This window comes from Myotis lucifugus, unplaced genomic scaffold, assembly GCF_000147115.1.
Source record: "Myotis lucifugus unplaced genomic scaffold, Myoluc2.0 scaffold_51, whole genome shotgun sequence".
NCBI classification, from domain to species: Eukaryota; Metazoa; Chordata; class Mammalia; order Chiroptera; family Vespertilionidae; genus Myotis; species Myotis lucifugus.
The window spans coordinates 2,842,370-2,858,811 of record NW_005871099.1 but is presented as its reverse complement, the minus strand read 5'-3'; the positions used below and the strand labels follow the sequence as shown (position 1 = coordinate 2,858,811).

General features: G+C 32.4%; 1 protein-coding gene across 1 annotated transcript in view; it reads right to left on the bottom strand.

Moving 5' to 3' along the window:
* PCLO (piccolo presynaptic cytomatrix protein) overlaps positions 1-16,442 on the bottom strand; it is a 274,100-nt gene that overhangs the window by 96,652 nt on the left and 161,006 nt on the right. The window contains 2 exon segments of the mRNA XM_014455816.2: positions 6,918-7,008; positions 12,667-12,803. Of these exon segments, the coding sequence (XP_014311302.1) occupies positions 6,918-7,008; positions 12,667-12,803 (228 nt within the window).

The window sequence follows — 16,442 nt, the reverse complement described above, 5'->3', positions numbered from 1 at the left end:
AGAGCTGTGTATCAGTTCTGCAATGCTGGGTTTGTGGTGTAGTGCATGTAGCAAGTATATGGCTCCTAAGCAGAACCAAATATATAACTGAATGAATAATGAACAGATGAGTACTGAGATGCCTATTTTCCCCCAAGTGGGGCTAATGCATCAATGATAATGATGCTAAAAATAGTAGATTTGCATTGTATTGTATGTTTAAAAAAATGCCTTTAATTACATTAACTCATTGGCTCTTAAAATAAAAAACAAACAAAATACCCTGTATTTTTAAAAAAATATATTTTTATTGATTTCAGAGAGGGAGAGGGAGATATAGAAACGATAATGATGAGACAGAATCATGGATCTGCTGCCTCCTGCCTGCCCCCCATTGGTAACTGAGATGGATACCCAGGCATGTGCCCTGACCGGGAATCAAACCATGACCTCCTGGTTCATAGGTTGACAACACTCAACCACTGAGCCACACCGTTTGGGCAATACCCTGTATTTTACACATAAAGACAATGAGGCTTTGCAAGGTTAGTTGCTCACGGCAACATCTAATATATGGGAAAGCTACAGTGGGGTCCACACTCTCACTCCAAGTGAATGACTCAGCGATGTGTCTCGTGTTTGATTAGTGCTAGGGTACCTGGTTGAGAATCAGAAAGGATGGGTTTGGGAGGAGCACAGTCAGCCCTTCTTTTACTCACTCAGTTGTATAGAGGAGAGTGATGGAATAGATTGAAATCAGGCTATTAAAAGGAGAAACTACCAAGATATTAAAAAAAAATGTTGGGAAACATCATCTCTCAGTCAAGACTGAGAAGAAAAATACATTTCTGGCTTAGGCAGCCCACAAAACATACAGTATAACTTAATCTGTAGCTACAACTAATTAGTTGGAAAAGATTATGCTTGTTTTGTATTTCTATTTTTCTATTAATGAATGAATTTTAGTTTTATTTTTTAGTTTTACATTTTTAAATCATTTTTTAATTTTAGCATTTGTATTACAAATATGAATTGCATATAGATATTTTAAATTTTCTCTACAACTTTTCATTTTGGGTACTATCCATACCATTTCTGGACAGAAAAGCTGAGGCTAAGGAAGGTTAGGAACTTGCCTTGGTTGTCCAGCACGGAAAAAAGCTAAAGAGAGCCCATTTTCTTGCTTGACTCCCACTCCTTGTTCTTCTCTACATATTAGCTCAGCACACTAATTGTCAAGAAAATATTCTAGAGGGTCAAGAAAAATCCTTATTCTTTAATTGAATCTCATTTCTTATTGCCAATTTTCCCATAGCCAATTCATATACATTTTATACGTATACCATTCAAGTTCATTAATATTACCACTTATTTTCCTCTCCTCTAAGTGAAACACCTTGAATGCCTTCATCTTCTCCTCACAGAATCAATTAATTCCTTTTATTTTATTTTATTTAGAGTGCATAGAAAAGTGTGCTAACTTATTCAGTTAGAAGAATAGCCTATAAGGTCAGGTCCTTAGCAGGAGCATGACTGTGCAAGCAATATTTATCCTGACAGATGTCTGCAGAAGTGATATTGTTAATGTAGAACTAGCCCTGACAATAAACACTTTCTCTGTTACTGAGGAAATATAGGCAAGCCTTTATTAAAATTTATCAGGAAGAAATTGTGGTTTTAGAAGAGATTGAACCTGACACTTATTATATTTCTATAGATTTATACTTAGTTTACTTCTACAAATAATCTGAGAGGCTTACAATGAAAACTAAATCACATATAATTACACTGTTAGAATAAAAATAAAAGAGAAAAAGCCATCCTGAATGGGGAGGAAGTAATTTCGGGTCTCGAGCACATGTTCTCAAGGTGACACAATTTTTCTTTGTCTTCTACAAGAAGCAGGAGAGATGACATATTTGCTTTAACGTCCTATTTTAAGGCTTGGTCTGCTATGAAAACAAACTTTTCTCATGAAATGTTCACATAAATGATGTTGGAGGAATGTTAAGTGGGTCTTTTTAAAAAATATTATTTTATTGATTTCAGAGCGGAAGAGGGAGAGAACATTAATAATGAGAATCATTGATTTGCTGCCTCCTGCAACCTGGGCATGTGCTCTGACCAGGAATCAAACCATGACCTCCTAGTTCATAGGTCCATGCTCAACCACTGAACCACACAGGCCGGGCAAATGGGTCTTTAACTAACCCACATTGTTGCTTCAGTTCCTCTTTATTTGATGTACCACATTTGAGGTTAGCAGTGCAGACTCAAGCAAAGAAAATTAAACTTATTTAAAAAAAACTTGTGTACCTTTTTCATTATGGTTAAGCTTCTTTCAGAATTCAACTTTGAAGTAGACAAAATATTTTTTAAAAACATTCCTTCACAAAGGAGGTTATATTTTCCATGGGTTCATTGAGGCCCATCCTCCCTACTGAATCAAATTCCAACTCTTTGTCTTCCAAGTCCACCAATGATCTGGTCCTAACTTTGTTCCTATGTACACTGTGGTATAGCAAAACAAAACAAAAATCCCACGTACCAATACTCTATGCTTCTGCATATTAAGTAGATAAATTATTGAAAGGAAATAACAAGATTGTCTCTCACATTCCTGGTTGTTTACTTTTTTCCTGACTGCAATCCTCACAGGACCCTGCATGGTTGTCCGGCTCTGCTCCCTCCTGTCATGAACAGACATGACTAACAGACTGCTGTCGACCTCATCTGTCTGGTGTCAGGTGCTGTGTTTGGCCATCACCATACTCATGGATAAGAACTTCTCCCTCACTGTCCAACAGAATATGAGGCAATTAACTAGTAAATGCAGGATAAAATATCAACTTGATATTAAATGTTATTAAAATGTGGCTTTTGGTAGAAGGAGAAACTGCTGTTTCTAAAATTTGACTTTTGAAGTAAGGTAATATTTTTTTTCTTAAATTTGTATCATTTTAAATTCCTACAGTGAACAGCAAATAACTACAATCTTAGATTGGGAATGCAAATTGATAGAACTCATCTGGTAAGAAAAGATGTCTATGAAACATCGAAAATACCCCTTCCATTTTACTCAGTAATTTTACTTTTGGGAATATATTTTAAGGAAATATTAAACACTGTGGCAGCATTTTTTCATTGTGGCATTGTATATAATAGTCAAAAGAAGAAGACAAAATAATGTCCAACAATTGAGGAATGGTTGAAGTAAATATCTATACAATAAAAACTAGCCATCAAACACAAGTGTGTAATGAATATTTGATGTGACAGGAAAATGACTTTACCAGGCAACTTGTACTATATTAAAAATATGGATATAAACTCCTTTACAATATACTCTCAACTTTCAGTGTGTGTATGCATGATATAAAGAAAACAGGAAGGAAAAGAAGAAAATATAAATTATAAAATTATGATGGCTTTTATTTTAATCTTTATACTTTTCACCACTATTATATTCTACAAAGGATCTGGTTATCTATCTATCTATCTATCTATCTATCTATCTATCTATCATCTATCTATCCATCCATCCATCCATCCATCCATCCATCCATCTAACAACAAAAACACACACACACACATTTTATGTATATACACAAAGAGGGGAGAGAATGATACGTGCATTTAGCTACTGGCAGCTTAGAGCTTTTGAGACCTCAATGAAAAAAGATGTTTTATCTACACCATAGATAAAATTCTTTGAGAAAATGAAGAGATACAGTACAAAAACTGTACATGTACATGCATGCACTTACTCATATTTTGTTGCACATATTTTAATTTTCAATATACAGTTTCTAATATTCATTTTTTGTGTATCAGTTCCATTTCAAATATCTTGCAAATTCTTGGAAGCAGAACTCTTGCATAGGATTTTCCTGTATCTGCCTCATATCTAGTTTAAGGTTGAATCTATATTTGATATCAAATATCTACCTGTTTTTCATTGAAGGAAGATAGTTATTTATTGTAAATTTCCTTTATGTGATCTCTTATTCTTTGAAAAATGTTAAAGCATATTTAACAGAGAGGGTGGCTAAATTGTGTTTTCAGTATTTTTATTGAGGTGGAACATGAGGGTTTATTTATTTTTTTCCTAATATTGGAAAAGATACATAAAACTATTGCTACCATTCTATCTCAATTCTGAATACTGACATATCTCTCTAAATCACTTACAGAGACGGAAAGCAAATCTCACCTGTGGTTGGGAGAGGAGTGTTGGACGTTGATACTGCTAGCAGGCTCCAGGGAACTTTGTAATGATTGAAACATTCTAAAGCAGTGTTTTAGATTGTGGAGAAGGTAGTACAACTTCATAAATTCACTAAAAGTCATTGATTTGTGTAGTTACAATGTGTACATTTATTATATGTACATTATACCTTATTAAAGATGGAAAAATAATAATATAAAGAGCTACCCACATTTGGTATTGCTATTGACTCAGATCCAATGAGATCTGTTACATTTGTCTCTTGTTCCTGAAAGCCCACTAAGATGGTGAACTAATGAGAAATAGAACATGAGCCACTATTTCCATAGACGACATTGCTATTTTTTGAAGCTAAACATTTTTTATGTTCTTCAATATTACACTTGCTAATCAACCTTTCTAGTTTTGCAGATGTAGCCAGTCCATTATGGAACCATTTAAGCAATATCTTTTTTAAAGCCAGAAGAATATTTTTGGCTTGTTTCAAACAGCTGTGTTTATAGAGCCATAAGATAGAGTACTACGTAAAAGAGACTCATTTTTTAAGCTTTACATTTTATTCTTTTTTCCCCCTGATAATTTCTAAGAGAAGGGGAAATAACATTTGTTGGGAGTGTAGTAAGTACAAGATTTTGCACTAGGTTCAGTTGCAGTTATGTGAGATTCATAGAACTGGTCTTACTGTTCTTATAGAGCAAAGTTATTACCAAAATTTACATAAGTGATAGAGCTGAACCTCAACTCGGGTCTTTCTGATTCTAAAATTCATTACCTATTCTCCATTTTGCTGCCTTGTGCTTGGTTGAGATCACTCGACCTAAGGACACCTGAAAAATATATTTACCCTGTAGTAATCAATACAAGGTAACCAATACAGGGTAATATAATGGAAAATATTTGAATTATTTTAGGGAAATATCAGAAGAAAATGGGACATTCAGAGAGATGACATAGTATACTATTAATAAACTTAATATTCAAAACAATAATCTTCATTTCTCATTCTGCAAAATCTATATACTGATAAAATTGAATTTAGTTTTCAGACTACAATACTTATGAGAAATCAATAGCTCTTGTTTCGGTTATTCTTATATTTTAAAACATTTTTCCTAATTGTAGCAGAAGCAAACAAATTAAAATAATGAGTGGCAAAATATAACTAGTTGATGAAATGATTCATATAGTATACAAATAATAATAGAGCTAAAAATAGATACATTGTAATAGAGTCCTAATGATTTAGTAAAAAATGGTTTGAATATTTCTGTTTTAAAAAATAATGTTTGGCATTGCTGGAAAGTATTATGCTGTTTTGCCTTGTGAGCTGGAGGGAACTGAAATAGTTTGTAGCAAGTAATTATTTCTACAAGATTCACCCCTGGAATTTTCATTAGTAGTTAAAATACAATCTGCACACAATAAAACTATAAAGGTTGAATTATCTGTCTCTGGTGGAAGACAAATTACCCAATCTTAAAAGGGAAAGAACATTAGCCTCCTAATCGATTCATTCTCTATGAAAATAAAGAGAGAAAAATTGCTCAAAGCAAAACCTATTCTATATACACATGCTTCCTGGTCTAAAATCTGCCAGGAACAATAGCAAGTACATTGAAAAAATACCTCTTTTTGTTCTTTGTTATCTCATTCCTACAAAAAACAACAACCCTCTAGCACAGCAACTATATTGATATGTCACCTATACATATATCCATAATATATATACATATAAGAACATATATCTTTACAAATATTTTCTCTTGATGTACAGTGTTCATGAAACAGAAAAAATATATTCGAGTGAGAATATAGTAGTTAGTACTTATATTTTTAAAATTATTAAATTTGACAAAATTTATACTTTGACTCAGATTTAAATAAAAAATTTTAAATTTGTAATATAAAAATTCTATTTTCTTTCAAAAGCATCAAAGTCAGTAAGCCAATGGGAGACTGAGAAACTATCAGATTGGAGGAGATGAAAGTGGTGTGGTAACTAAATGCCATGTGAGATTTGAACTGAGTCCTGGAACAGAGAAAGGAAAACTTAGTGGTTGAGTGGAGAAACTCAAAATTGAGATAAGATCTGCAGGTGTTTTAATAGTATCATACCAATGTTAACTCTTGTTTCGATCATCTTATTGTGGTTAGATGTGAATCTTAGGAAAGCTGGGTAAAGGGTGGGAAAAAGAACTAAGTGTACTATTTTCTCAGAGTCCAAAATTATTTCAAAATAAATCATTTACAAAAATTACATCATAAGCTTTGGTTTACAGAACACAGTTAAACAAAAACTCGGCATAATTGATAATGTTCAAGGTATAGGGAAATTTATTCCTTAGAAGACTCCAAGATAGCTTTTTACTTCCTGTGTAAGAATGTTTTCTAGTCCCAAAATCAGTGAACATATTACACAATAGAGCAAGAATTATGGAGTATTATAATGCCATGTACATTTTTAAAAATGCAGCTAATGAAAATAATGATCTAAATATGTACCATTTAGTAATTTGTCATATTAATGAGCATGCCATTATTGTTTTTTATGTTCATATGTATAGCATGATTATTTTTTGAAATTTTCCAAAACAAATTTTGACAAAAAAGTGTTTTCTAAAATTTATTCAGTTATCCAAAACTGAAAACCAAATACATTTATCAATTTGACATTAAAATGAAGAGGACTAGATGGTTTGCTTTTCTTTACCTGAAACTGTGTGATCCTTAGAGTCCCTTGTTATTTTTATCCTTGCATGAGGAAAGATGTAGTGCACCGTCTTCCCATTCATCTGTATAATCTAAGACATACACATGATAAGGTGAAAAATCAACGTGAAGACACTTAAAGTGCAATATGCAGAACTAGACATTTTTAAAAAGCATATTGAGTCAGTCAATAAAAACATAATGAAAGTTTCTGGAATGATCACCATTGAAGCATCTTACACTATAAAATAATATTATTGGTTTCAGTGTTCATTATGGCCTCAGAAACTGACAAACAAAATAGGTCCAGAGACATGGATGCATGGAACAGATTGACAGATCTCAGAGGGAAGGGAAAGAGGGGAAAAGAAATTAACCAAAGAACATCTATGCATCTATGCATTGCCTATGAACACAGACAACAGTGAGATAGTGAGATGAAGGCCTGGGGTGAGGCAGGGGCTGGGTGGAAGGAGGCAAAGGAGGGGGAAAGGGGACATCTGTAATACTTCAAAAAAAGAAGTGTGTGGGAATACTAAACAAAAATGTTAAATAGAATTTTGAACCAAAGAGATGTACATTTGGTGTAGAAAGATTCATTGGAATACTCATGTGGTTTTAATCTGTCAATCCAGCTGTAAAACTGTTAGAATTCTAGGTATTAAAAGTAAAATACAAAATGAAAAAATACAAGCTTAAATAAAGCCTTTAGTTTTAATTCTCCTCAGGAAAGAATAAGCTTAATCAAATCTCTGATGAATATAGAAACTTCCCAAACAACAGCAGAATCCTGTTAAGTCCAGGAATATTACATGAATCCTACAAACTAAAATATTGTTTGCAAGATTATAAAAATATATGGTCAATATAATCAGTCAATCTTGATAATTTATACTAACTTTGCAAGCCACTAAAAACCTCATGTATATTCATAACAATTGAGTGTACATTTTCCTTCTTTCCTCTTCTCGCTTCCTGTTTTCTCTTTGACTCTCTCCCTCTTTCTCTTACTTTCTCTCCTCTGCCCCACTTACTTACCATCACATCATTTTCTCCTTCTATTTCTTGTCTTTCTCTTCTCCTCTCCTACTCCCATCCCCTAATCTGCATTTAAAGATCTTTTTTACTAAATTTAAACCATGTGCATTGGAAATTCTACAGCTATTATATAACAACTTTTTTAGTGCTGTAGATAATTCATTCAAATTGGTGGATATTACTTTATTTCAGATATCTTCTAATTTGATGTATTATATTTTCAAAAGTAATTTTCCCACTTGGCTAAAAAGAAACTAAGAAAACACAATTTTGCCTGTTGCTGTTCTTTGCATTTCTTCAGAGTAACAAGTGGATATAATCTCTTAGTGCATTTATTCCTTACTAGAAGAGTAATAAGGTTTCCCAAATTTTTCATCAGAGCTTTACCAGCTAGCCAGAATGGCCTTTCAATTTGTACCTAAGATGATGTTGGTAGAAGGGATGTTAAACATCATTGTCATAAATGTTGCTTTCAGAACATCTCATAGAATCTCCTGTAGTTTCAGAGATTGTCTACAACCACCTTCATGAATTCACTTAATAAATCAGAAACATTAACCTGCCACACCTGTGACTGTCTGCATAAAGCAGAGGTATCTGTCTCCCATGCATGGCCCAGCTAGATCTTTGCTTTTTCCTAACCACTGCAGGTGAATGTTGAGTGAGTTCTCCAGCAGTTGGAGTTCCAGGGAAGGTGTTGCTTCTGCCAAATAAGAAAGAGCAGGAGCAAGGCCAGAGGCGCAGGACTGATGTCAAGTAGTGGCACCTTTGTCTCCCCAAGAGGCCAATGTCTGATAGCACTGTCTTTTGATGGCTGCATTGGGAGAACTATGACCTATTGCCTCCCAGAAAAAAGGATTCTTCCTCTATCCTACTTACACATATTTCAAAAGGAATCATTTTCATGAAATGAGCCTTCGTACTTACGAAATAACACTTGTGTTAACATATCTTTTGTTAATGCAGACATTCATACTTCCCTTCACCTCAAAGCGAGGCATGCTTGGTTCAGTACAGAGAGTGCTCTTTTGGTGTCCCAAGCACTGTGCTAAACCCTGTATATGTGCGGAGGTGGATGGAATAGGGAATCCCTGCTGTCGAGGAGCTCACAGCTGTGACATGACATATGCAGTACTATTGGAAGAACACTTGCCCTGTATTAGTGGGAGGTGTGAGTGGTAGTATCAAGGAAGGCTTCTTGTAAGATGGGTCATGTTCATGGGGACCTCAGTGATGTGTCCAGTTAGCCAAGCAAAGAGAGGTGGAAGAGCATTCAGGTGGAGGAAAAGAGGCATTCAAAGACCCAGAATCAAGAGAAAGAGTGACTTGCTCAGAGGAGCTTAATATATGTCAATATAGCAACTATATGAGAATTGTAGGTGTGGGCATTAGTGCAGAGTGGAGGCATTTTGTCCTGGTTAAGAAGTGTTGACCCATTTCCCAAATAAGCAAACAGACAAACAAATAAAAAGAAGTGTTGACCTTTATAACCATCCTGTGAAGGGTATTAGTCCTATTTATAGATGAAGTAACTGAGGAAATTTTTTTTAAAAAGGAGGTCAAGTAATCTGCTCAATTCACAAAGCAGTTGAACTTCCAAATGAATGTGTATGTGTATGTTTATATTTATACGTATACATCTATATGTATATGTATATTTAAAAGAAAATGATATGAATCTGCAGATTTGGTTTACTCCTGTAGTTAATGATTTTGAGTCTAATAAAAATGTGTATGTCTCCAATGTATGTTGCACATAGAATATTTTAAAAAGATAAATTAGTATTTGTATTAGTCAACTTGATTTTATTATTCTTGCCTCCAGAGCATTTTATGAGCATAAATTTTTGTTATGCATGTTTTCAAATAAAAGCATCTGGATTTATTGGTACGCAGAGCTCAATATTACCTTTTTATAATTAGAGATGCAAAGAAGTGAATAAAATGAGAATGACATTCTGCTATTTTCTCTAGGCCAAAATATAGTAATAATCAGTTAAGGGGTAAAACGGTATTTGAAAATAAATACCAATGCAAAAAGGCATAAATTCTGAACTTTATATAACTGTAATAATAAGCTATGTTGTCTTTTAGGTAGCTTCTATTTAGAAAAAAACTATAAAGAAAAACAAAAAATTATTGTTACATAAGTCAACATAGTTGTGTGTTTTTTTTTGGGGGGGGGTGGGTGTTGAATATTACAATCTGGAAGGGGCACATTGGGATTTCCAAAGGAGGCAATGTTCGCTTTCTTGATCTGTGTGGTGGTTATATGGTTGTTCACTTTATAACTAGTTTATAATTCTATATATTTGCAATTTTGATAAATACATTTAGTTTTCTTTTTGCATATTAGATATCAAAATGAACATATAAAAATTATAAAAATATAACTTAGCAAAAAAATTACACATTAATCTATTATGCTTACCTAGCTATAGTCCAAACAGGGAACCTTACATTTTCTACTTTATTAAAAAACACAAGAAATTCATTAAGTGATTCTTAAATTTCGGGGTTATATTGGTCTCCAATTATACTATTTAAACACTAGAGCCCCAGTGCACAAATTCGTGCACAGGTGGGGTCCCTCCCAGCTGATTGGAGATGTCTCACCCAGTCCCGATTGGGGCTGATCCGGCTGATCCGGCTGGCCAGGGAGAGAACCACAGGAGGTTGGCTGGCTGCAGGAGGTTGGCTGTGGGAGTGCACTGACCACCAGGGGGCAGCTCCTGTGTTAAGTATCTGCCCCATCATGGTCAGTACATGTTATAGCCACCGGCTGGTTGACCGGTTGTAACGGGCGCTTAGGCTTTTATATATATATATATATATATATATATATATATATATATATATATATATATATAATGTACTACATGCTCAGTGTATCAAACTCATAAATCTATAGATGCTAGTAACAAAATGAGGAGTAAAAGTGTCATTAGGGATATTAATGTTTTATCTACAGACATTAGAAAGGAATTTTAGAAAATATTTTTTGAGGTGGACACAGATTTCTTAAAATGTATTTTCCAAAAATATTAGTTGAATAAATAAGTTGGACAAGACTATTCTGAGTATATATGAAAACAGTAGTGTCAGGAAATAACTATATGAAAGCCATTATTTTTTTTTTTTACCTTTCCAGTTTATGTATTTCATCTTATTAGGATTTGTGCTTTCAGTGACTTGATCTAGATTTGTGGGAAATGCTAAACTTCAAAGAAACAAATGATGATAGGTAAGGCATAATAATTATGAAGAGATTCTTAAAATACATTTAATGAAATTAATTTTAGCTTACAAATTTATTATTTTAGTAACTATAGATGAAAACATGTAAATTCACATTTTAAAAACATATTGAGAATGATTTTATTAATTTTTATTACTCCCCATCCAGATCTATTTGATGAGATTGAAATACAACTATAAATACAATTCAAGATAAGCTAAGAAAAGTATAAATCAATAGTATGATACTTTAAAATGAAGTACAAAGAAATGGAAGTTTATTAATATGTGCATAGAGGTAACATACCCCTAAACCAAAACTTATTAAAGATATCAAAAGTTAAAAAGAAAGAATATTTGCAACACAGAGAAAAGTATCCCAAAATTTCTAGATGTAATAGCATATAGGAAAACAAAACACATGAAAATTCCGATAAAAGAAAATTCTATTTAACAGCTAGAAATCTGTCCATGAAAACAGAAATTGCTTAGAAGGAAACCAAATCTAAGCATATAAATAGTATCTTTTGGACAGGACTTATTGTTCATGCAAAAGTCTTTTCTTTTATACCTTAATGTGACAAACACTGAGATAAATTATAGTAATTTCATATGGTTCTTTTTTGTTGTTTAAAACATAGTTGTCTTCTGCATAAATGAATCAGACAGGATGATTTGGGAGTTAATATATGTAAAATAGGTACCTCTTTTGTGATTGTTTTAATGATTATGAGTAACAACCTGCAAATATCTGATCTGTTAGGCAACCATTGAAAGCCACTTGGCTTACTAGAGAAATCTTTCTCAATTTATTCAACTGTTGATCTCCTATGTATCTTTCAAAATCTAACCCAAATATTACATCATTTATTCTAAAGTGAATAACTTCCTTTTGGAATCATATTTCGCTAATTGTGAAATTTATCTCTACATTTCAGTTTCTTTATCTATAAATAGATATTAATTAATAACACCTACTTTATGCGAGTTCTGATAATAAAATACAAAAATGAATACAAAACACTTCCATTCAATACACTCTAAAATATGTTTCCTTCATTCCCCAAGGGAAGCCTTCCCTGTCCCCAGCTAACTTGGTTTGGTCATCTTATTTGCTATTCATAACATCTGAACACACTGCTATTGGAAAATATTGAAAGTACCCAAATCTATTTCACCCCCTATTCTGTAAGTTCTTTAGGAGCTTTAGGTATTCTCCTTATACAGTGTTGGGTATGACGTACAAACGGTATCTGTTGGAGGGATGAATCACTTAAATTGCCTGGTAGAAGAATCACAGCTATGCTGCAAGGTCAGTTGTGGCTGAAAAGGTAAAGTATGTACTACTTCAAAATTGTGAACTTTAATGATGGAAATTTCATGCATTTTAGTATAATTATGACTATTCTAGGGTGAATTTTTTTTTTTGGGGGGGCGGTATAAATCTCAAAGAGATTGCTCAATATAGTACTTACTTGCTCTTGATGTTGACTGAGTGGTCTAGAGTGGACCAATCTTTCTGGCAGTTTTCGATCCAGACCATGTCCATTTTCCAAACGAGACTCCCTGGGTTTATCAAACCAATCTGTTTCTTCACGACGCAGATGGTAGGCTTTGGGGACCAAGGAAATATCAAACAATGTAACCCCAACTAATACAAATGATAGAGGACAATGGATGTTCTGAAGTACAACATGCACCAGGCTTGTTAACCATTCATGCATTTCAAATACAACTCCAAATGGAGCAAAACCATTCCCAATAGTATGTTTAAAAAATATGTATCATGGAATAACCTAGAAAAAAAATCATCTACACACCTGTGCAACCTCTCAGAGCCAAAGAAAACAAATCAAAGGTAGATTTTAAATAAGGAAAAAAAAATTTAGAGAGTAATTGAAATAAATAAAGGAAGAAGTGAACATTCCTTAGAAGTCATCTTATTCAACCATTAGTTCCCACCTCTTCACCTCCTCCCATCGCCCATCTCTAGTCTAAGGAATGTATTCCTCAAATACAGAAGATTTTGTCAATTTCCCACTATCACATCAAACAAGTACATATATAGATGTGGCTGCTGGCTTTGAATATCAAGTGAGTATTTTTTGAAAACATTGTTATGACATTCATACATAAAAGAAAACATTACTTCTACAAAGATTTCAGATATTATTGCTAGGAACATATGTGCCATAATCATCTGGTAGCCTAATATTAAAAAAATATGTCATTTAGAATTTTTTATTAAAAATAAAACAATTATTTTCTGTGAGATCTAGGAATTAGATTGAAGAGTTAATTTGACTTTCTTTTGTACTTATAATGTAACAAAACTTGACATCTTAAAATACTTTTCTGAAAATACAACCATTTTTAAGTACATAATTATTACTTCAGTTCTTAGTACTGCTAACGTTTGTTGAAGCTATTATTTAGTGACCAAAAATTCTACTTTACCTAATATACAGAATGTAATTTTATACATATAAAGTTTTATTCTTGGTAAAAAGATCTGTAATTAACAGTCTTTGGAAGTATTGCTTCCTAAATGGGAGATGGAGCAGCTTTTTCAAGTGCTCATCCTAAAAGATTGGTTGGCGATGATATCAGTCTATTCTTTCTGGAAAGTTAAGCTTCTACAATGCCACACTGTTGAATTCTATCACACTAGAGCTTTCGTTTAACATCTACATACCTGATTGTCTTCTCTTTCAAAACCTTCTCCTATAACTTTTTTAAAGGCAATTTTTATTATTTCTTTGCTAGCAGGGCTGGCAAACCCACAGCATGTACACCATTACTTACTTCTACCTCCTGTGATCCTGGTCAAAGGTAGTAATTAACCACAAGATTTCTTCCAAAAACAAAACAAAACAGGAGAAGATGAGAAATGTGTCATAGTTCAGTCAGTCTTAGATTTGATGAAATACACTGATATGTACCTGATCTGTGGTTATGTATGTGCTTCTCTGATCTCCCCTCTTAGATTCTAAGCTGCTTGAGGGCAAGGCTCATATCTTGATTTTTATTTCCTTCCCTCAACACTAAAAAAATGCCTTGCAAATGTCGTAACATTCAATAAATATTTAGAAATGAATAAAACAGAAAAATTAGCCATCAACTAGAGAAGTTAAATATCTTAATTATAATATGCATGTTTTAAAATAAATATTAAATTGTCCCTTGGACTTTATTAATAGTTACACAATAATTTTTCATAATCTACTGGATATTTATGGTTTTTCATAGTTTTAATTAGATATGAATTAACTACATTTATGAAAAAATATTTAGCATAATAAAATTTGATAAGCAAATAGAAAACAAATCCATTATTTAATCATCAGATTAAAATTTTATGATTGTCCCAACATCAACACTATTATACCTTACTTTTTTATATATTTATTTTATATTTATTATGAAAAGAAAAAATAATCTATACTGTTTTTAATAAACAAATATATTGGATAATGTAATACATGATTTCATTTGAATATATAATTCTGCTAATTGCATTTGAAATACAATCCTTTAAAACATGTTTTTTTGGCTGTGTCTATACAAATAAGGCAGAATCCCAGCTTACTCCAAATTTTGTCAATTTATTTACAATTCTAATAATATACTTTGATGGATATTTCTTATACTAATTCTATGTGTAAATTAGGATGTCTATCATGCTTTTCATAGGAATTTATAGAACCACTAGAAAAAAATCCGATTGAATAAATCTACTTTCATATTAAATTGTCTTTATAATTTATAGTAAGTTAGATATAAATGCTCATTATTTATAACTACAATTATATTATTAGCCATGGTAGTTCTGCACTTAAAAAACTAAATTTTATAATAGCATTTTCCAAATTAATTTAAATAATTTGCTAGAGATAAACATTCCCCTTTTTTAGACTGATTGATATTTTCTTGTATTCTTAAAAGTAAAATACAAGTAAGCTATTTTGGGATCTACATTATTCACAGCCAATTATTACATGAATAGTTTAATTTTATTTAGATTCATTCAAACTGGTCATTACAATAGCCAGTACAGAAGAAAGTGATTAGTTGTTGGAATTTCACTAGAAAAAGCAGTTTGTCCTCCAGATCCAGTGATTACTTTAGTCCTTTTCAAATCTAGATTTGAATTTCTAAAATCATATTGCTGGCTAGATACAGAAGTAGGAAGAAAATCCTTCTCATGAAAACATATTTTCCTGTGAGTTCTCAAAGAAAATGTAGGACTCAAAAGGGGAGATATTCATGTTAGCTTAGTGCTTTGCAGTCTCCAAAGGCATGAAGTAATACACTTTTATTTGATCAAAAATATTTTATTTCCATGACTCAAAACCATGCCTACATTCAAATAAACCACAGAGGACTCGTGATCCAGAATCACGAGTCCTCTTGGTATGAGCAAGCCTCTTTACATCACTGTACCTCTCCTCCCTCATCTTCAAAACTAGATTTGAACTAGGTAACTTCCTAAAGTATTTATGGTTCTATATGATTAAACAACAACAACAAAAACACCATAGGCTAGTTTTTAGTTAGGTATGTACTTGCCTTAAATCACTTATTCAATATGAAAAACCAATTAAACAATTTAGGGCAAAAAAAGGGATGATGCAAAAAGCAAAGTCAAGGAAAAGACTAAACAGGTAGACCTGGAGGGCTTCAGCTTCAACTAGGTAAACTCATAAAAGCATTGTACAAAATTTGAATTGTAAACATAAAAAATACTTTATATATACTGATAAGATTATTTATTGTCAATGTCATATTTTGTGCTTTTTCTAGTATATAATGCAAAGGTACAGACTTGGCAATTATGGTATTCATAATGAGAGATAAAATACAAACCTTTTATTTAAGAAGAATGATAAAATTCTGCATTATACTAATATTAGATGAGAACATTATCTGAATTCATAAATACTAGTCTCACAAATATGACATAAGTAATCTTCTATTACAAAGTCTAGCAGAATAGTACTTAATGGCTCGAAACCTTAATAATTTCATAAACTGAAAGAAACTGACAATTTTAAAAAGAAAAGAACAGACAAAAATTTTCCAACTATTTAGCCAATTATGAATTTAAAGAATGACCATTTTATTGACACAATTATTGATAATGATTTTGGAAAAGAGGACATCGAACAAATCAAGCAATTAAGAAACACCAATAAAAGAATAATCTAAAAATAAAGAAAAGCATGCTATAAAATCTATACACAAGATACAA